Raw genomic sequence first — 21,717 nt, 5'->3', positions numbered from 1 at the left:
ATAACCGAGCCATAAGTGTCAAAAGTAGCCCAGATTTGGCCAATATGCGTTCGCTATCTGGGGCTGCTCCTTCTTTGTTGACAGAACCTTCAATTCTTATCTCAGCAAAACATATATTGAGGTTAGTTAGGTTCATTGGTATTCGTTGGACAAATCAAGTGGGAATCTTCCAAATAATCAAACTTTTTACTCGTAAATTCAACCTTTCCACTGACGGTGTTGTCATTGAACAGGAGCTAGTGCGATTATTAAGCTGAGCCTTTATTTAAGGATGTCAGCCTCAGTTTAAGATTTGTGGAGACGTGATTGCTCAAAAGGAAAAGGTTGATCGAGTCGACAAAATTTTTAAAAAAAACTTGAAAATACCCACACAAAGGCATAGATGCATTTATTGGGTCAGATTACAAAACTGTGGGTACACATGACCTTCCTGAGTAGCCTAAATCTCACTCACTGTCAAAACCTGACTTGTACTCCCATCTTTAACCATCAGTAAACATGTAGGTGCACAGTCACCGCACACTTTCTTTTTAATTATCCAGTTACATGCAGGAAAATGAGTACACAGGATCTTTGTGCATGCACATAGTGTAGAGACCCACAACCATATAAAAACACTTTTCTTCTTATAAAATGGCATGGTTGTAAAAAAAAAGTATCATTCTCTAAAGTCTTTTTTCAGTTATGGTCTCACCTACTTTCTTTCCCTCTTCCTTATCCTGTGTCAGCTGTTGTTCAGCTCTTGTTAACACAGTGTGATTTATTTCTTCCTGTTTTCACAACAGCAGATGGCATATATCCTAAAACAGTTGCAGCGTTTTACTTTGACTTCACTCACTTATTTAAGGGAAAGTAAAAGTGAAAGCAACATCGCTGAATCGTCAACTGCTAAACTGTGATGTTTTTATCTTCAAACCTCCAACGTACTTTTTATACATTTGGGTTCATAAACATTGATTTCACGTCTTTGCTGAGTTTTCCTTTCTGTTAAAAAAGTTCTAAAAGTTTAGAGGTTATTAACAATCTCGCTCACATTTTATTACCGTTTCATAAAGTCAATACATTTTCAAATTGTGATATATTCTAAAAGAAATATGGTGTGCTGAATGAACAGTGCAGTAGAAAAGTGATCAGACACTTTCAGGTTTTCCATATTTCATTTTTCAGCCGATGCACAATTTTTACAGCCTTGTTGTCAAACAGAAACCTCATTAAACGCCACGTGACAACCTGCTGGGAGTTTTCCAGCAGGGGCAAATGTTCAAATTTCAACAACGTGATCTGAAGCATACCACTAAGAAATAAGGAAAAGAGCCAAAATGGCTTCAAGAATAGTGGAAACAAAAAACATAGTCCTGAAGTGAGCAAACCAAATTCTGCACCTGAAAACATCAAAAGAATCTCTGGAGAGACGTGAAGCTGTGCTCATCCAACTTGGTTGAGCTTGAGAGTCTATGTCAAAAAGAATGTGAAGGCTTCAAAATGAAAGATGACTCAAGTTTTACGAATCATTCCCAGGAAAACTCAAGCCTGCTGCTGCTGCCAAAGGTCTTTTAACCGACATTTGCTTAAATGGAGTATCTCAGGTAAGTAATTTTCCAATAAAGTAATAAACACTCTAACAACCTGTATGTGCTTTGTCCTTGTGGACAGCTGAGTAAACACATGAGACAAAAGGGACATTATTCTGTTTTAAGAGACTGAAACATGGCAAAATATGTCAAACTTAAAAGTGATTGAAAATCTTCCTTTTAGACTTTATATACTAGAGAAAACAAAAAAAGTACTGAAAATATGTGTCTGAAAATTTTTTATTTCTCCAAACATGATTCATAACATGGGCAATTTGACTGATAACAATATCACGAGTGTGTGGCCATTAACTGTCGACGTGCTCTGTTGAAAAACGTCAGAAAAGCACGTTAGCCGATGGCTCATGTTGCACTGAGATTAAATGTGACAGCACAGTGTGCGCTAACTCTGAGATGTGTCTAAGAGGCCTGGATAGAAGTAGAAGTGCTTTGTTAGTGTGCATCTGTCTATGGTTGCCATCTGTCGCCTGTTGTGGATTGCAAAGTCTTCAAAGCGTTTCATGACCTATGAAAGATTGTACACAATTACTAATGGCTCACATTCATAAGATATAAACATCACTGTTACTATGCTGTGTTAAAGGGATAGTTTGTCTCTTTTGACATGAAGCTGTATGACATCCAATATTAGTGTTACGGGTCCCGAATATGGAACCTCGTTGCAAATAGAGTTGTCTGTGAAAACAGACAAAGTGAACGATCAATGAAGACACGGAGTGATGCCTGTGTCGTCCAAATTGCGTCTGACGAGTGGGCGGAAGTTCACCCCTGAGACCACCCGGACAGCAACAGTTCCGGTCTCAAAGGTCCCACTTACGCATTTTTCCTCTTAATGCCACAATATATATATATATATATATATGAAAAATGAAATGTGCATATCACATATAAACGAGGAATCACATCCAACCCGTAAAAATTAACAGAACGATTAATTTCGTTTTTTTCAAATTAATGTGGTGACACATTCTTGGGTTCACTACACACTTCCCCACAAAAATAAAAGTGGCTCCCGACACTTGCAATTAATAACACAACTATAAACTTCACATCAGTTCTCATTACTGTAAACTTTCATCAAAACATAAAAGAAACTTGAACTGGTCTGATACTCAAAATACGAATACAACACCATGTTACTGAAGATGATCATGTGTTAATGTTCAATAGCAATGAATAGGATAAGTGAATGGTAAGTAAGTGGAAGTAATGACAGGTGTCAATTGAAATGACTGAAAATAAGGCTGTGGATTATGAACATTTTCTTACCCCCCGCTGCGTCCTGTGAGCCAAGTTCCAGCCTCGTTTTGGCATTGACAAAGGTAGTCTGGCTAGTTGGCTGGGGTCCCGAAAATAAAGCGTTTTGCTTCTCAAAACAATATGCGTTCAAAAGAGTAATACATTTGCATCACAAAATCGTTCTCCAGGAAAAAGTCAGACCTCACAATTTTCTCTCCCTTCGTATCACTGCGTGCTGTCACTGCCGACAGCCACGCCTGTTACGGTGTTTACTGCTCAGAAGCAGGGGGCTGCTCGGTCTGCACTTCGGTCTGCACTTCGGTCTGCACGGTCTACACAGCAAGCAGTGATACGAAGGAAGAGAAAATAGCGCCAAGCTATTGTGACTTTTTCCTGGAGAACGACTTTGTGATGCAAATGTATTACTCTTTTGAACACATATTGTTTTGAGAAGCAAAACGCTTTATTTTTTTAAGCCCCAGCCAACTAGCCGGACTACCTTCATCAACACCAAAACGAGGCCGGAATTCGGCTCACAGCACGCAATGGGGGGTAAGAAAATGTTCATAAACGATATTGCTAATATTGGATGTCATACAGCTTCATGTCAAAAGAGGCGAACTATCCCTTTAACCTTAAACTTGTCATAACTTTATATTTCTGCACATCGTATGTGTGTGCTTTTCACTCATAACATAGCTTGCACATTTTAAAACTTACTTTCGTGAAAAGAGTCAGAATATCAAGCTGACGGGCACTTCCTTTGAAAACTTCATCGATGTACTGGATGAGGACAGACCCGTGTTCTTTTTGTCTGTATGACACAGTATCTGCAGGAAAATCATGTGAGGATTTAAAAACTAAATGTCACTTTACTGCAGAATGTTAGTGTTTATCTTGGATGCGGTATAAGCAAAAAAATGTATGATTTAATAATATTCTGCTTGAACTGACCAGGGGTGCAGGAGAGAAAAGGGGCGAAGTCTTTCTCTTTGTGGACACACTTCAGAGTGTCCTCCTCAAAGACTTCTGGCACAGCCTCTGCATTGTTTGCACTATCACTTACAAACGCAGATCCCTTCTGATCTGAAACACACAGTTTGTGACAAACTTTTTTGAAACGCAGGAAAAATTCAACTAAATAAAGTTGTGTTTTGGCCCATGAGAATCACCTCCTCTGCAGGCCTGGATGATGATGATCTTGGGTTTGTTCAGCAGTGCTGGGCAGTGCTGTGAGCCCAGGTACTTGTATATGTTGTCAATGGGGAATTCATCCGGTTCTTCAGCTTTATGATTGACACCGAGGATAAACTCCCGTTTCCCATGAGACATAATAATCACAAACGCACTGTCTGTGCTTTTCAGTTTTGGATGTTTAGCGAACTCACGTAGAGCGTCATCAATCCCCTGTAAGAACACAAAAAGTCATGCCATCCGTTGTCATATCACTTTAGAGATGACACTACAGACGAACATTAGGAAAGTTTAACTAACAGTTATCGCCATTATGATTGTTTAGTTCTTAGTTATTTTAAGACAATTATTTGTTTTGCCTGAACAGTCTGAAGTGGGGTTGGAAAATTAATACACAGATGAAATGATACATTTATGAATGAGGAATTATCATCAGTTACCTAATCTGTCAAGCAACCATAAAAGAACACGTTTTCTTTGATGTGCCCTATCAAATAAAGTACCTTTCCAGTGAGGTTTGTGTGTTTCACAACGTCATATCCAAAACTTGAGAGCAGTTTCTCCATGTTCTCCTCGTCTCTCTCAGCTCCACTTCTATACAGACTCTCCACAGAAAACTTTATGTTAGTGATCAGCAGGGCTACACGACTCCTGAAGGCAGCTTTGGTCACTGGGTAAATCTGAAAATCAAGAAGAAGCAAGTTAAACAAGAATTTCCTACTTGTTTCTAAGATGCATGAGAAAGTCTGTTGTTTCACTCTAGATGCAAGAAAACTACATTTCCCATTGTTTCCACTAATAACTACGAGCAAACAGGAGCTATTTCATAGAACTTATATGAAGAACTGACGTTATCTGGCTCACTCTGATTCTTCTTCCACAACTCTTCCATGGTGTGGCATGTGGCTGAAGAACCCTGCTCCAACTGTGGTTCTGCAGCTGTAGATTAACCATCGCGTAACATTAGTGTTTTTTAGAATAGGTATGCAGATGTAATTTGTGTATACACCTGTGATCATTACATTACTAAATTGCAATGTCATCTTCTCCCGCTGACCTGGCTGAGGAGGCTGGCCACAGGACAAACTCAGCAAAGAGTAAAGGTGGTTATCAATCTTTTCAAGTCGGTCGATCATCTTCCTGCTGGCCTCAGGGCCTTTCTTCTTCACATCGTCAATGAGAGCCCGTGCCTTGTCTGCTTTTGTATTATGTTCTTCCAGTATTGATTCTTTCTCCAACTCATTGAAGACACCATCCTCAAGAAGAACATCCAGCAGCTCACTAAGACCTGCTTTGGACACTTTCTTCACAAACTCAGCCCTCACTCTGGAAAGCTCCTTATCTAGAGAAGAGAAATACAGAAAAAAACAGGTGCTACGATTGAGTCTCTTAGAGTGAATGAAGTGATGAAAACATTTAGAAAAACTGCCTAAATTATGCAAACTTACAGTAACTTGGGAAGCTGGTGAGCTTCAGCAATTTGTGGCGCAGTGTTGTGCCAGTTCACAGCTTTTCTGAACTAGTTCAAGTTCAGTTCATACATGCTCAAAGTGAACAGTTCACGTTCAAAGTTCACAATTTTAATTCTGAACTAGTTCAAAGTTCAGTTCATTTTACTTTTTTCGTGAGATATTCAAATAAATACTTTTTTTCACACTACGAGCTAGAAATCACTATACGTTCTTTGAAACTGCTCATTGTAGACACTACGTTGCCCGCAATGCATTGCGCACACAATGTCAAAACCATTTCTGTCTGGTGATACATGATTTAAGCGGCACCAGCGAGAATACAGAAGGGAGGAACTTTCTCTTGTTGCGTTTCAAAAGAGAAAACAGATGTCACTCAGTTTTCAATGGAAAACAAATTCCAACGTTCATTTAAAGTGATGTCTGCCGTTCATGACAAATCAAATCACAAATTTCAGCTCAGGCCTTCCCTTCAAGCAGATATGTGACAATGTGAAACTATACTGACACATTTTGGGGTTTTGGCTGAAATCTTTTATATTACATTGTTTGTAACTAGGGGCACTCCTACACTGCTGTATACTACACAGTACTGTGATAGTAAGCAGCTATGAAGCCTTCCCCGTTAGGCGTTGAAGTTGGGTTGTTGTGCCCTACCTCCTTCACAAGAACAGTGTGTTTGAAATTATTTCTCGTGATATTAGGATTTTTTTTTTTTTTTTTTTATCATCAATCATTTTGGTCCTCAACAAAATGTTTCAGTTTGAAGAAATCGAATATTTCGGTAAAAACGTTCATGGGCTGAGCTTTTGACGTTGCAGATCACAAACTCCCCTTTATATAGTTCAACAGAGACAGGCGTATAAACAAAGGGATCCCGGAACAGTAATATACCAGTAATAATATTTTAAAACCTAAAAGGTTTGCTTAACATCAATTTTCTGCGTTTTTTGAAACAATTAAGAGTCTTAACAAAAAGTTCAAGTACAGAGCAGGGTGGGGACCACAAAGTGAAACTAAAGTACGTGGCACACATGCAGAAATGTAAAGATATCACGACTTTTCAGCGCTCGCTGCAAAAACTCGGCAGTTCCAACTAACTTAAACCCTGAATGTGTTAACGCGTAGTTGTTATTTTTAGTTTTTGCATCCTCTTTTTTCCATTAGAACGCATTTTCGACATCAAATAGCCTAAAAACAGTCACACCTGCAAAGTGCAAAGTCTGTTGTTTTACCTGCCATTGCTCAGGTCTTGCAGCACCGAACTGTCCAAGTCCGTAAACGCACTTATCACCAGCTTCCTATAGGCTATTATATATAGGGTGTGCGTGATGCACGCTAAACGGCTTCCTGTTTTGCCACCAATCTGCTTTATATGAACTCAACTAAAGTCCACCTACATTTGTGTTATCGCTGGAAGAATGGGAAATGTGATTAATACATTCAAGGTTACTACCGTGTATTTAAAGTTGATTGATGGCAAACTTTTCGTGAGGAAGGCTGTTCAGGTTGTACAATAAATGCTGACTTGCAACCCGTTTTCCCAAAAAGTTGGGACGCCGTTAAACGTTCATTAAAAAAAAAAAAACTGAATAAAAGTCCAAAAGTCTCAACAGAATTGCTGTGCAGAAACTACACATTGCCTATTGTGTGACCTCTACTCTCTTTGCTTTGGGGAATACGACAACATTTATTTTTTTACGTGTTGGATGAGTGAGGTCTGCTACTTTCAAGTTTCAAGTTAAATGTTAAAACTTTTCAAATTATTTATTTATTTATTTTTTTAAATCATTGAAATGTAGGACGAGATAATGCACACGAAGTCCTTAGCTCAATCCCCGAGTAGTTTCTGGAATCAACATCTGGTGGTCACAGACTTCCTCTTGACAGGAGGAGCTGCGTACAAACACTTTCAAACAAACTTACAACTGAGTTTGCGCGCTCGCTTCTCCAACAAGGGTGGAGTTTAGGAGTGAATGGTAGTTAGACTTTATTCTGTACGACTGCAAGCTTTTGAAGAATGACTGGGAACTGAAGAGCCGGTAAGGCATAACTCATGTTTCAAATCTTGAGTTATGATATGGTGCAGGGCCATGCAGAGACCTTTGGAGGGGGAGGTGCTCAAAGTCAAAAGGGGGCATATGGAGCAAGAATTTCCTCTCCTTACGAGGCATATCTGCAGAATGAAATATGATTGATAAACTATAATCTAATGCACATAAAACACACACACACAGTGACATTTCATACTTTTTTCAAGATATATACTGTATAGCTACGAATTTGCTCTATGGTGCTGATTCATAAATCTGCCCTTTAATTTTCATAGTGCTGATAATAAAATAAAAAATAGTTAAATGATATAGAAAACATGTATTTAAATGTATTTGTGCTTGACTATCTACTTTGCAAAAGACAGCAAGGTTATACAAGTTATATATTTATGCATATTATATTAAATTTGTGTGTGTACAAATGTTATAAACAAGTACAGATTTGTTTACATGAGCGGTTGAGAAAATCACAATTTAAAAGCTTCTAATTATTATTGTCATTGTTGTTGTATTTATACTAATATAGTCCAGAATTATGTGAATAAGCATGTAGGCTACATTGCATAGTTTTAGTGAAATAACCTATGCCTCATTACCTCTAGAAATATACATGTAGGAAAAACACTGCAACTCACTTGAGAGTAAAATTATACATCTCTCTAATGCACTTTGCCCATGACAAAGGAAACGTATAGAAACAAAAAGAAGCCATACATACAGGCACACAAACATACTTTTCCCCCTCAGTACGCTGTGTGTGGTTAATAGAAATCAACAATCATGCTGATCACTGGTTGTTGTGCAGTTTTTAGCTGCAGTTTGTGCACAATAACTGCAGTTATTAGAACTGATGTGTTACAACTTTGTCATCCGATCCACTGCAAGGTTTTGTATTGCTCCGTGGGGTGGGGATACAGAATCATTTCTGTAGAAACTGCTCATTTACAATCAAGCAGGTAACAGAAACAATCTGGCAAATGTTGACTAATGAACCAGTGAATACTGAGGGGACTAATTCGGAAGGTATGTGTATTTGCACTGAGAAGGTGAGAAGATCAGGTGATTAATTCCCAAGAAAACTTGGGGTGGCTGAAATTTGATCTGAGCACTACAGGAGTTACAGAGTAGGGGGAAAAGGGGAGCAAACAACAAAAAAATAATGCTTTGCAATAGTAAGATCCAGCTCTGCTGCTAATACAAATACAAAAAACTGTTTCAAAAGGATCATTTGTTATCAACAAGACAACACCTATAAACTGTTCATGTTCCAAGCAGCTGTTTAAGTTTTCAAACGTCATATTCTGGGCATAGCACCATCGCCTCACAGCGAGAGGGTTCCAGGTTCAACTCCCAGCTGGAGTCTTTCTGTGTGGAGTTTGCATGTTCTCCCCGTGTATGCGTGGGTTCTCTCCGGGTACTTCGGCTTCCTCCCACTGTCCAAAAACATGCGTGTTAGGCTAATTGGTGTCTCTAAAATTGTCCCTAGGAGTGAGTGTGAATGTATGGTTGTTTGTCTCGTTTGTTTCTGTGTGGCCCTGTGATGGACTGGCGACCTGTCCAGGGTTTACCCCGTCTCTCTCCCAATGATAGCTGGGATAGGCTCCAGCCCCCCCGCAACCCGACCGACGGATTAAGCGGGTATAGATAATGGATGAATGGATATTCTGGGCATCCTACATGTTAGGTTGACATAGAGAATAATCTTCAAAACACAAAGGAAAAACACGTAATTCCTATCATATCAATAGGACTCCACATTTTCACTACAGTGTAAATCTACGTTAAGTCCACATTTAATTTAAAGTGACATCTTTACAAAACAATGACATTTGATGTACCTAAATGATGATAGATCCTCATGGTGATAACTTTTTTCAACAATGCAGACAGGGATTAGAATTAGGCTTCAGAGTAGTGAAGACAGCGCAGAGGATCATTGGCTGTCCTCTCCCCTCCCTGATGGACATTTACATCAAACCCAGCAAAGAGTAAAGGTGTTTATCAATCTTTTCAAGTCGGTCGATCATCTTCCTGCTGGCCTCAGGACCTTTCTTCTTCACAGTGTCAATGAGAGCCCGTGCCTTGTCTGCTTTTGCATTATGTTCTTCCAGTATTGAATCTTTCTCCAACTCATTGAAGACACCATCCTCAAGAAGAACATCCAGCAGCTCACTAAGAACTGCTTTGGACACTTTCTTCACAAACTCAGCCCTCACTCTGGAAAGCTGCTCATCTAGAGAAGAGAAATACAGAAAAAAACAGATGCTACGATTGAGTCTCTTACAGTGAATGAAGTGATGAAAACATTTAGAAAAACTGCCTAAATTATGCAAACTTACAGTAACTTGGGAAGCTGGTGAGCGTCAGCAATTTGTGGCGGGAATCAATCAAAAATAATTTTGCATGACTTAATTGTAACTGCCTTGTAGTCTCATTAAACAGGATTGATATCCCTGTTTGTGGCGTGTGTTGTCCATGGTTACTTCTAAATCTCCTCGGATGTACATCAAATCACAAATTTCAGCTCAGGCCTTCCCTTATGTCAAGCAGATATGTGACAATGTGAAACTATACTGACACATTTTGGGGTTTTGGCTGAAATCTTTTTTATTACATTGTTTGTAACTAGGGGCACTCCTACACTGCTGTATACTACACAGTACTGTGATAGTAAGCAGCTATGAAGCCTTCCCCGTTAGGCGTTGAAGTTGGGTTGTTGTGCCCTACCTCCTTCACAAGAACAGTGTGTTTGAAATTATTTCTCGTGATATTAGGATTTTTTTTTTTATCATCAATCATTTTGGTCTTCAACAAAATGTTTCAGTTTGAAGAAATCGAATATTTCGGTAAAAACGTTCATGGGCTGAGCTTTTGACATTGCAGATCACAAACTCCCCTTTATATAGTTCAACAGAGACAGGCGTATAAACAAAAGGATCCCGGAACAGTAATATACCAGTAATAATATTTTAAAACCTAAAAGGTTTGCTTAACATCAATTTTCTGCGTTTTTTGAAACAAGAGTCTTAACAAAAAGTTCAAGTACAGAGCAGGGTGGGGACCACAAAGTGAAACTAAAGTACGTGGCACACATGCAGAAATGTAAAGATATCACGACTTTTCAGCGCTCGCTGCAAAAACTCGGCAGTTCCAACTAACTTAAACACTGAATAGTTGTTATTTTTAGTTTTTGCATCCTCTTTTTTCCATTAGAACGGATTTTCGACATCAAATAGCCTAAAAACAGTCACATCTGCAAAGTGTAAAGTCTGTTCTTTTACCTGCCATTGCTCAGGTCTTGCAGCACCGAACTGTCCAAGTCTGTAAACGCACTCACCAGCTTCCTACATTATATACATGGTGTGCGTGATGCGCGCTAAACGGCTTCCTGTTTTGCCACCAATCTGCTTTATATGAACTCAACTAAAGTCCACCTACATTTGTGTTATCGCTGGAAGATTGGGAAATGTGATTAATACATTCAAGGTTACTACCGTGTATTTAAAGTTGATTGATGGCAAACTTTTCTTGAGGAAGACTGTTCAGGTTGTACAATAAATGCGGACTTGCAACCCGTTTTCCCAAAAAGTTGGGACGCCGTTAAACATTAAATAAATAAATAAATAAATAAATAAAAAACTGAATAAAAGTCCAAAAGTCTCAACAGAATTGCTGTGCAGAAACTACACGTTGCCTATTGTGAGACCTCTACTCTCTTTGCTTTGGGGAATACGACAACATATTTTTTTACGTGTTGGATGAGTGAGGTCTGCTACTTTCAAGTTTCAAGTTAAATGTTAAAACTTTTCAAATTATTTGTTTATTTATTTATTTTTTAAATCATTGAAATGTAGGACGAGATAATGCACACGAAGTCCTTAGCTCAATCCCCGAGTAGTTTCTGGAATCAACATCTGGTGGTCACAGACTTCCTCTTGACAGGAGGAGCTGCGTACAAACACTTTCAAACAAACTTACAACTGAGTTTGCGCGCTCGCTTCTCCAACAAGGGTGGAGTTTAGGAGTGAATGGTAGTTAGACTTTATTCTGTACGACTGCAAGCTTTTGAAGAATGACTGGGAACTGAAGAGCCGGTAAGGCATAACTCATGTTTCAAATCTTGAGTTATGATATGGTGCAGGGCCATGCAGAGACCTTTGGAGGGGCAGGTGCTCAAAGTCAAAAGGGGGCATATGGAGCAGCCCCCCGTAACCCGACCGACGGATTAAGCGGGTTTAGATAATGGATGGATGAATGGATATTCTGGGCATCCTACATGTTAGGTTGACATAGAGAATAATCTTCAAAACACAAAGGAAAAACACGTAATTCCTATCATATCAATAGGACTCCACATTTTCACTACAGTGTAAATCTACGTTAAGTCCACATTTAATTTAAAGTGACATCTTTACAAAACAATGACATTTGATGTACCTAAATGATGATAGATCCTCATGGTGATAACTTTTTTCAACAATGCAGACAGGGGTTAGAATTAGGCTTCAGAGTAGTGAAGACAGCGCAGAGGATCATTGGCTGTCCTCTCCCCTCCCTGATGGACATTTACACCTCCCGCTGCCTCAGCAGACCAAAAACCATCAGCTAACTTCCGGACTTCTTCTTCCCACGTACTGTGCAATATTTAATTATTTAATTATTTAATATTTAATAACACTGAAAATACTATGAACCCATTTACTGTGCAATAACTGTATACCACAATACCGCAATACAAACTGCATATTTCTCTGCACGAGCAGTTTTTATGTTGTAAATATCTTTGCAGTACTGATGTTCATTTTTTTTTTGCCTACATGTTTGCACTGAAAGAGGAGTTGTTTTTAATCTCATTGTACTGTGTATTGACAATAAAGGCAATCTATTCTATTCTTAATAATCCAGCTACATACAGATCTAAAAACGAATCCTGCCACAAACACACTCTCTGTCTTGCCAGATTTTACACTTCTTAAATTGAAAAACAAACTCTGAATCGCATGTCATATTCAGTTGGCGAATTGGATTAATGCAAATTAGGTGCTGCAGCCTCCTTATCCTTGAACAGTCCAAGTTCACCCAAATATGCCCCTAAAAGAGTAATTTTAGAGTTTTTTTGTATAAGGTTTTCTGTTGATTGTGTACTTTAATGTGATTGTACACGTGTGTGTTAAAAGTGTGTGTACTGTAAACCGTATTTAGACACTTTTTTCACGTTTTCGAACATTTAAATACCCGCAGTCTATGTAAGTGTTAAAATAGTATCACCCTTTAACACTAGATGGCGATAAAGCGTTAATCCATTTTACATCCCGCAGCAAAACAAATGAGGAAGCAGAAGAGAAATACCACCGAAGAAGAAATAACTCATAGACAAAATGGCTGCGAAACGATGCTAGCTGCTTGGCTAATGTAAATATTCAACTTCAGTCTGAAGAGGGAGCGACGACAGCGTTACCCAACAACTTTTTGATACGAATGAAAGTGTATGTTGACAAACAATTCATACTGCCAACAGAAAGAATATTCATTAACGTGACGTTAATCTAGCAGGTTATTTTAGCTAGCGAGGCTAGCTCTGTAATAAGATTAGGTACTGGTTGGTGTTATTAGCTATTGATTACCTTGGGAATTAAACGCTCCTAAGTATGATAAAGATTTTGCACCCATCTCTATCATTACTATATTTTTTTCCAAGAGCAGTAGAGGGCATGTGATCCTTAAAATAAATATCCACTTGGATGAGTTAATGCTGTCATTTTTTTTTTTTTTTTTGTCCGTGGTAAAATTAACTGCTAAAATGTTAAGGAAAATAAGCAAACAGTGTGAAGTTCAGACTTGACATATGTCCATAATCAATAGTGTTAGACTCGTGTTGTCATAGTTACTGATTAGGTTAGTGGTTAAGTAGCTGAAGGCGTTGTCATTTTAGAAACCACAGATTAAACCGCAATTTTACACATTGAGTTTCTGAATGTGCTTGCTGTCTCAAAGTTTTCCGTGTCCTGTTCCACCAGCAGTCGTCCTTGCGTTTGAAAGATGATGAGCCAGCGGCGTGGGATCCATCTGGACCAATCAGAGCTGCTCTGCAAGAAAGGATGTGGTTTTTATGGCAACACAGCTTGGCAAGGCCTGTGCTCAAAGTGTTGGCGAGAAGAATATCAGCGAGAAAAGCAAAGGCAGATTCAAGAAGACTGGGCTCTTGCGGAAAGGTTTGTTTGTCTCCTTGTGACAATGTCTGTGAATAATCCTGAATGGTAAAAACTGTCGCTATTAGTTCTCTTACCTCCGACTGTTGTCGACTTTCTGTTGTTGTCCAACTGTCCATTTGACAGCTGTTTCAGTTGGTTTCAGTTGTTCTGTCTTTTACTTCCCAGGCTGCAGAGAGAGGAAGAGGAAGCTTATGCAAGCAGAAATCAGAAGACCCAATCACAGCCCGCAATCACACCCTTCAGCAAGTTTGAAGAAAGAAAGACGAAGGAAAAGTCCAGCAAAGTCAACACTGTCACAAAGTTTTTCAGTCCATCCACTAAAACACCACCAAAAAAAGGTACACGGTGTGACACATAAATCCCTGTTTCCTAACAAAGGTTGGGAAGCAATACACTCAGAGACGAACGCAGTTATCTCAACTCAACACGTAAATGTAAATAGTATAAAGGCAGCATATCATGTGCAGCTGATGTAGGCATGTACAAACCTAAAAATGAATAATAATCATATTTGATTTATTAATGTATTTTGTAGAAATATATGCTTTGGAATTTAATTAGTTTCAGAGAGGTTGCTACAAGAACAGCAAGCATAAAACTCGACTCAAAAAGTTGGAATACAAGCAACAAAATATTGGTTAAAGGAGAACTCCGGGGCATTTGAAGCGCATTTCCATTGCTAGAGGTTGTCAAATACTGATAGTAGGACACAGACAGGTGCAAATCTGCGCTCCCTGTGTGGAGATCGCGCTGTTCGCTCAGCCTGTCATGCGAGGCTAATACGTGGTGGCTAGGGGCAAGCGCTAACCCTTCCACGTAAAACAACAACTTGCACACTGCAGAAACATCACACCACTTTATAAACCATCCGACAATAAAGTCACAAGCCTTACCATCAAAACCATATGCATGGTTCTCACATTACTGGCATGGGGACGTTACAAAATAACTTTATAAACAGCATGTAACTCACCGGTTAGTTGTACGCTCGCGCATGTGAAAGCCCAAAAGAGTCAATGGACGATACTCCCATATACAAAACAATTATCTTCTCTAGAAAAACTGCGTTCAAGTATTTAAAACATTACAACAATACATGCCCAGTAATATTGTTGTAATGTTTTAAATACTTGAATGCAGTTTTTCTAGAGAACTCTTTTTTTTTTTTTTTTGTATTGGGGTATTTAATGTACTACTTTCAGAATCCCCGGACAGTTCCAGGCATTATGCTTGAAAAAGAGTTGCAGACTGCAGCTTTAAGTTGGGCTATGCTATTTACAAAAGCTCCTAGGGGTGCAACGGATCAAAAATCTCACGGTTCGGATCGTTCCTCGGATCAGAGTCACGGATCGGATCATTTTTCGGATCAGCAAAAAAAAAAAAAAAAAAGACAAATAAACATGTTTTGTCTTTTTGTTTATTAACACTTTTAAATTATTAAATTGAAATATATAAAATCAACTTAAAGTGCACAATTAACATCTTCTTTTCAACATAATAAAAAAAAAAAACAACTTAAAGTGCAACATAAAAACACACCGATAGCGTTTGTGATCGCTTTAGCCCGGTCAGATTGTGAAGGAAGGGGCTGCCTAAATGCCGCGGTGATGAGCGGTTGTTCACCCGCTTTCGGTTTCACTCCTGTCAGTGAAACACCGGGGTGATGTCGCTGCAAAGTCTGCACCGAAGTCTAGGCTACTTTTATTTTCCATGCCCACTGTTCTACATGTTGTACGCTGAGGACAATAAATCACAAACGAGCCATAGGACTGTTTGCTTATTGAAGAGGGAACTGTTGCAGACTTTTACCCAGAGCGTGGAAAGTAGCTCTGTCCCTGGAAACTAGCAGGAATGGTAACGGCTGTGTGAGGACTGAACATGCGCACAATTTTTTTTTTTTCATAAAGCAATCCGCGGATCATGTGTGTGCCGAACCGAAATAATTGATCCGAACGGATCACGGATCAATGATGATCCGTTGCACCACTAAAAGCTCCTGTTGGTGCATCTCACAACTAATTAGGTTAATTGGCAAGAATCAGTAAGATGAGTGGTTATAAAAGAATCCCAGAGAGTCTTTCTGAAATAAATATGGGGATGGGTTCACAAGACTGTGGAAAAGAATTCAAAATGCTTTTGCAAACTGTTGACTGGTTACGTCCAGATTAGTATCCAGGTTTGACCATATCTTGTATACAGTATTTACTTAGAGTACGAGTAACCTGGTAATTCATTTTCATGTTCTTACCATATGCATACAATTGTGTCTAAGCTTCTTATCCTCTCAGCAATAGTGCACAGGTTATACATTTGTAACTTGCACATCTTTGGAGACGCCGTGATTTTGAGCAACATCTGCTGCCACCCGGATAGCATATTTTTATGTCTGGCCTTTTCTTATTTCATTAAGATGATGCCAAACCACATTGTGGACATTTTGCAACTCCGTGGCTCAGTAATAAAAGTCTCTTGGTGTTATAATGGCAAGCCTAGAGTGTAGATCTGCCGACCACTGAAAACATCAGCAAAACATTTAACGTTACATGTAACATACATAACAGAAGTCACAAGTTACACAGCATCAAAACGTCTTTGGAAACGGGTTTGTAGACAGCTGCGAAAATGTATGAAACGTTTGTTCTTTAAAGTGCTGAAAGTTTTCATAATTGTAGAGAGCTTACTGATATTTTGTTATGGCATTTAGATCAACAGATGACAGCTTGAAAACCTACATGCAGTGTAGTTAGATATGCAGTTAAATTGCAAAACAAGGCGCTAAATGCTGCGTGTTTGCATAGAGATGATAGGAGAAGATGATCCAAGAGTTTGGGGGTTTGAGAGAAGTAACGCTGACTGTCCTGTCCCAGATGCTGCTCCCTTTGACACACAGTCAAGCCCAAGCCCCAGCTCCTCAGCAACCCGACCTTCGTCTTTGGACAGTGACCATGCAACGCGAGAGTTCATTGATTTCCTCAAACCTTTGAAGTCTGGGAGGGAAATCTTCAAACAGTGTCGAGCTTTCACTGAGAGCATGGTGTATAAGCGGGTGAGCTGTGATCAGTATTACAAGTCCAGACAACCTGTTGGCATATTACCTTGCTCGAATCCAGTTTCCATTTAAGCTGATGTTTATATCAAAGTCATACAGCACCGACTGCAGTGACAACAGTTTTTGATTCAAACTGATTTGGACTGAACCTATTGGCTGTTATACTGTTTCATTCTATGCTGTCACACAATTAAATTTGCTCAGACAGCTTAAACTCATCACATACTTGAAACATTTGCCCTGAGATCTGTAATGCTTTTCTCCGAGATGCTGACTTTAAAAAAAAAAAAAAAAAATTCAGTCTGATAGATATGATCTATTTATCCTTTTAGATTTCTGTTGCAATTTAATCCAATAACAATGGTGTAGATCTGTCTATGTGTCACTGGCACATTTTTAACCTAAAAGTTTATTGTATCTCATCTGAACTGTTTAATTCCATCTCTTGTTCAGGAAATGGGAGCTGATGAGCTGTCGGAGTGTGTGCAGGACTTCTACCAGAACCTCTCAGAACGCCTTCAGACTCAGTTCAAAGGTACTTTGTTGCTCTTACACTCAAGAGGACAAAACAATGTCCCACTAACAGACAAACAAAACATCACTAACAATATAATCCCTTTCGATGCTTTGTATTTGTTCTTTGGACTGTGTAGGTTCTTCAGATCAGGTAGAAAGTGTTATGGATGAAGTAGAGAAGTACATGATGACTCGTCTCTACAAAGAGGCTTTCTGTCCTGAAACCACAGATGATGAAAACAAAGACCTGGCCATTCAGAAGAGAATCAGGTTTGCCAACAACAGTTGCAATGCGTGACGTTGGTGTACAAAGAAGCATAGAAAAGTGAGATAGTCCTGATTGTGTTTTTCTTACAGAGCTTTGCACTGGGTCACCATTGAGATGTTGTGTGTGCCTGTAGACGAGGAGATCCCTGAGGTCTCTGACAGTGTAGTCAAAGCCATCACCGGTGAGTCTCATGCTGTGTTCCTTTTCCCAAGACCATGTCAGAAAATGACTTGGATCTCATTGTCCGTATTGTCCTAATTTTCCTCACATCTCTGCAATATTTCAGATGTGATTGAAATGGATTCAAAGCGTGTGCCCAAGGACAAGCTGGCCGGCATAACTCGTTGCAGTAAGCACATCTTCAACGCTATTAAAGTGAGCAAGAAAGAGGCTGCGTCTGCAGATGACTTCCTCCCCACACTCATTTACATCGTGCTGAAAGCCAACCCTCCACGACTGCAGTCCAACATCCAGTACATCACCCGTTTTTCCAACCCCAGCAGACTCATGACCGGAGAGGACGGTTACTACTTCACTAATCTGGTGAGGAAGACCACTTTTATTTTTATTTATGTGGTTAATCAGTGTATGTGTTGCTAAGCAGCACCGCAGACAACTTCATCCACAAGAATCATAGCTTCAGTTGGCATCTCTTTAAAGCCCCCATAAAGGGATGATTGATGTCAAGAGTGTTTTTGTAAGAAGCTAAAAAAGAAGCTGTTTGTCAAATAAACACCATCAGACTTTGCCGCTTGTTCAGCTCATTTAGGAATTCGATCTTTTAAAAGACTCAGTTTGAAGCAGTTGAGTTGTTTCAGTCGTTGGAAAACCAACTCCAAATAGCAGCGATCGGGACCATCAGTGCATGTGGCATTGTTAACCTACACATCTGTGAAGGCACTATTAACGCCTAACAGTATGTACAGCTTTTGGAGCAGCAAATCCTGCCCTCCAGGCAGTGTCTTTTACAACTCTTAGAGCTGCTGAAATCCTAGCTCAAACAAAACTGGGAACACATTTCTCTCAGTTTTGAAAAGGTTACAGAGGATGTGGTGCCACGCAGCGTTCGTCATGTCCTTGTCGCAACTTTTGTGAACCCTGGTGATAGCATCAACTTCAGTATGAGCGTTCATTTCTAAGGATCAGTCAAATACTACTTTCACTATCAGACTTTTGTTTGTCTAGATTGACTGTGTTCATTACTAAGTGGTGTTTGAAGGTCTAAAAAGTTTTAAAGCGGAGTGAAAGTGGGCATTTGCGGTGATGAATTGGTTGAGGTTTCCTGCCTGTCTCAACTACCAACCTAGCAGAACGTGATTGATTAAAATCAATCTAAGCAGAGAGTGTTGCAATTAAGAAGGGAGATTTCCTTTAACCACCCTCCATGTCCCGTCTCCACAGTGCTGTGCGGTCGCTTTCATCGAAAAACTGGACGGCCAGTCTCTGAATCTTAGCTCTGAGGAGTTTGAACTCTACATGTCAGGCCAGGCGTCCCCCAACTGGCCACAGTCCACTGGCGCTTCCTCCTGCTCCCCCGGCAGCGCAGCTCTCACTCAGGTCCACAAACGCCTGGATCTGCTCACTGGCCTAGGCGAAAGGCAGGAGCGCGTCATCGAGAAGGCTCGCCAGCTGGAGAGTGACCTCATCGACTGGACGGATGAAGTGGAGCAGAAGGTGCAGAACGTTCTGGAGAGCTTCACACCAGAGACACAAAACCCTGCAGCAGCCACAGCTAGTGAGGCAGCATCTGCAGCACCATCAGCAATTGACTCTGATAATGTTGAGAACGAGCTGCTGCCCCCACCGCTGCAACCTCAAGTGTTTGCTGGCTGATGTAAAAAATCTCTGCTCTGCTTTTTTTCCCCCTGCAGGTAAACTTTGCTGTCCGTATGCAGATGCTACAGCTGTCTGGTACAGATCCCTTTTTCCACCCAGCCATTTCTTTCCCATCCATTTGTTGCCTTAGAGGCCCTGAAACTTACGGAAGAGTGATGTAACTGTTGAATTATTGCACACATTTGGCATTTTTTGTTTGTGCACTTGTTTGCTGTCTTACAAAGAGTTAATACCACTACAGAGCAATTTAAATGTTTAAATGCGTAACATAAGGAATGAAAAGCAGAGGGACCAGCCAGCTTGGTTGTCATTATGTCACAAAGTTTATCTGCTAGCTCCTCTAAAATTTGCTAATCACCATATTATATGTTGCTTAGTTTGTTCCAAAACCGACGTGCAGAGATGACATCTTGCTTCAGATTTTTGAGCTGCTGTTTTAGTAAAAGTTTAGGTGGACTTTTGTCACCAGTACATGAGAAAAAGTTGGCTGTTTCACCTGCTTTTCCACTTTTTATGTTAAGCTAAAAATGAACCCCCCCACATTACAGCTTCACATATTACTTAAATATGAGGTGTGTTTAATATCTCATCCGACTCAATAAGAAGGCAAATAAGTGCAATTTCTCAAATCGTCAAACTATTTCTTTTATATTAGGCAACATGAGGGTGAGTTAAGTAGACCAAGTATGGTTGATTTCAACGACCGTCCACAGAGTGGCGCCCAGGAAATATCCTGCCAGAAAGCCCTGCTCATCCCTCGTGGGTCTTTTTTATTCCAAAGGAGAAAAAATGGCAGTACTTTTTATTACTCTTGCTTTTTTGTAGTCAAGATAAAAGTTTGGGTTTAGTTTTTAAACATTCAGACGACATCTTTTTCTCATAGGTGTAAGCTGGCCTGAACTTTTCTGTTCCAAGAAACGTGTAATAGAGCAAGAATAATCTTCTTAGAATTAAGGTTTAAAGAAAAAGAGGGGAAAAAAACAAGATTGGCAAATCTAAAGTGACGCAGAACCAAACTTCCCCTCCCTGAAATTACTCTCCAGCTCAAGCTTGTGATGTGTGCTGTATTTAGAGTGTGTTTCCCAGTCCTTCATGGGGGGAAAAGATGAGAGAAAGATTGTGCGTGTGGCAAATGTGCATGAGTGTTGCATGCCCATGTTTGGTCCATGACAACAAACAGTACGTCCTCCGGTTATGAGTGCAGATATCGTAGTCATTCCAGTCACCAGCTGGATGAACAGAAGCGATTTTATTTTTCTATGAACAGGCAGGTATCAAATCTCCTCAACGCATAAATCCTGTAATATTTACAGTAGTTAAGCAACATTGCTTGAAGACATGTTGTATGAATTCTGATTCATTAGTTGTATGTTTGTTTGTTTTCAGTCGCGGGTGAATTAGTGTCATTATCCTTTGCTCTCCCGGAGATGTTGAATCAAATAGAAAAAAAGAATCACTCCCAAGTCTATCGTTGCTTTCTCTAGTGCAGAGGAGTACTTATTTTAAAGCACGTTTTCTTTCTGGTATGATTTTTAAAGCTGATTCAGATTAAATTAATGGCTCTTAACAGTTGACAGCTGAAGGAGAACTGGTGGTAACAGATTATTTCCAGGTGTCTTTTTGTCTATTCTGGCAGTCTTATCGAGAAGGAAATGTTTGGCAATAGTTTTTTGTTTTTTAACCTTTACTCATGAGGTGCATTTTCTTTTTTTGTGTGTGTGTGTGTTGATGTTTGAAACGATGTAGCCGTTACATTTTAGTCAGAGAGAAGAGTTTAAATGCAAATTCCACTTTAGCTTGAACAACCTCTTGTTGCACTGTATGCAGAAGTTATTTATCAGGTATTTTAAAAAAAATCTTTGTTACATTATAGGCTTGTTATTGGGAGAGAATACCTCAATACTGTCTTTTATTTAAATGTAACTTATTGGGACAGTATTGGTATGTTTGCATCGATGGGTGTGTGATGATTAATAAAAATCTGAAGTAAGTAAAGTGTGTGGTTCCCCTTCACTGTGTCTCACGTGACTGCACTGAAAGATTCCCACACCAAATTGGATCTTTTTCAGTCATACCGGGAAAAGAAGTTTCAACAGCCGAGTTATTTTATTTTATTTATATATGTATTGGATACCTTAGCCAATGTAAGAAGAATTGACATTATGCTGCCGTACATAAAAGTACAAAAATAAGTAATGCAAACAGAAATTAGGTATTTCACTGCTTGTTTTTTGGGCTTTTCTCCTAAAATTTAAGAATTAGGTTTTTTTTTATAGAGATAAGTAAGA

The 21,717-nt window shown here is 39.5% G+C and overlaps 2 protein-coding genes across 5 annotated transcripts; one reads left to right on the top strand and one right to left on the bottom strand.

The window, feature by feature from the left end:
- Positions 1-369: 369 nt before the first annotated feature.
- LOC142388273 (caspase-1-like) lies at positions 370-13,915 on the bottom strand. 2 transcript variants are annotated; one of them, XM_075473340.1, is made up of 9 exons: positions 13,835-13,915; positions 13,508-13,634; positions 5,083-5,367; positions 4,876-4,964; positions 4,529-4,705; positions 4,004-4,238; positions 3,786-3,917; positions 3,552-3,661; positions 370-2,097 (listed from the first exon to the last, which is right to left on the bottom strand). In XM_075473340.1, exons 1-9 carry the CDS (start codon positions 13,874-13,876, stop codon positions 1,975-1,977), a joined length of 1,320 nt encoding a protein of 439 aa, XP_075329455.1. In that variant the 5' UTR covers positions 13,877-13,915; the 3' UTR covers positions 370-1,974. The 2 variants fall into 2 exon arrangements, with proteins under 2 accessions (XP_075329455.1, XP_075329456.1); XM_075473341.1 differs by lacking the exons at positions 13,508-13,634; positions 13,835-13,915 and adding an exon at positions 6,730-7,052.
- On the top strand, positions 12,905-19,661 carry LOC142388271 (rab5 GDP/GTP exchange factor-like). Of its 3 annotated transcripts, none has more exons than XM_075473337.1 (9): positions 12,905-13,032; positions 13,543-13,760; positions 13,926-14,098; positions 16,628-16,806; positions 17,263-17,344; positions 17,463-17,595; positions 17,683-17,774; positions 17,880-18,136; positions 18,995-19,661. In XM_075473337.1, the coding sequence occupies exons 2-9, from the start codon at positions 13,588-13,590 to the stop codon at positions 19,424-19,426; spliced, it is 1,521 nt and encodes a 506-aa protein (XP_075329452.1). In that variant the 5' UTR covers positions 12,905-13,032; positions 13,543-13,587; the 3' UTR covers positions 19,427-19,661. The 3 variants fall into 3 exon arrangements, with proteins under 3 accessions (XP_075329452.1, XP_075329453.1, XP_075329454.1); XM_075473338.1 differs by having other exon boundaries at positions 12,905-13,034; positions 13,569-13,760; XM_075473339.1 differs by having other exon boundaries at positions 12,905-13,034; positions 13,566-13,760.
- The last annotated feature ends 2,056 nt before the right edge of the window (positions 19,662-21,717 follow it).

The sequence above is a fragment of the Odontesthes bonariensis genome, chromosome 9, assembly GCF_027942865.1.
Source record: "Odontesthes bonariensis isolate fOdoBon6 chromosome 9, fOdoBon6.hap1, whole genome shotgun sequence".
Taxonomy (NCBI): Eukaryota; Metazoa; Chordata; class Actinopteri; order Atheriniformes; family Atherinopsidae; genus Odontesthes; species Odontesthes bonariensis.
Note: the sequence above shows the minus strand (reverse complement) of the source record. Positions and strands in the feature narration are given on the sequence as shown.

Excerpts from the sequence above, each read along its gene's own strand:
- LOC142388271 (XM_075473337.1), top strand. The coding sequence starts at position 13,588 with ATGATGAGCCAGCGGCGTGGGATCCATCTGGACCAATCAGAGCTGCTC. Across the intron at positions 16,807-17,262 it reads AGAGCATGGTGTATAAGCGG|GAAATGGGAGCTGATGAGCT; the intron begins GTGAGCTGTGAT and ends TCTCTTGTTCAG. Across the intron at positions 17,345-17,462 it reads CCTTCAGACTCAGTTCAAAG|GTTCTTCAGATCAGGTAGAA; the intron begins GTACTTTGTTGC and ends TGGACTGTGTAG.
- LOC142388273 (XM_075473340.1), bottom strand. The coding sequence starts at position 13,876 with ATGGACAGTTGGACAACAACAGAAAGTCGACAACAGTCGGAG. Across the intron at positions 5,368-13,507 it reads CACATTCAGAAACTCAATGT|ATAAGGAGCTTTCCAGAGTG; the intron begins GTAAAATTGCGG and ends TCTCTTCTCTAG. Across the intron at positions 4,965-5,082 it reads TGGCCAGCCTCCTCAGCCAG|CTGCAGAACCACAGTTGGAG; the intron begins GTCAGCGGGAGA and ends GTTAATCTACAG.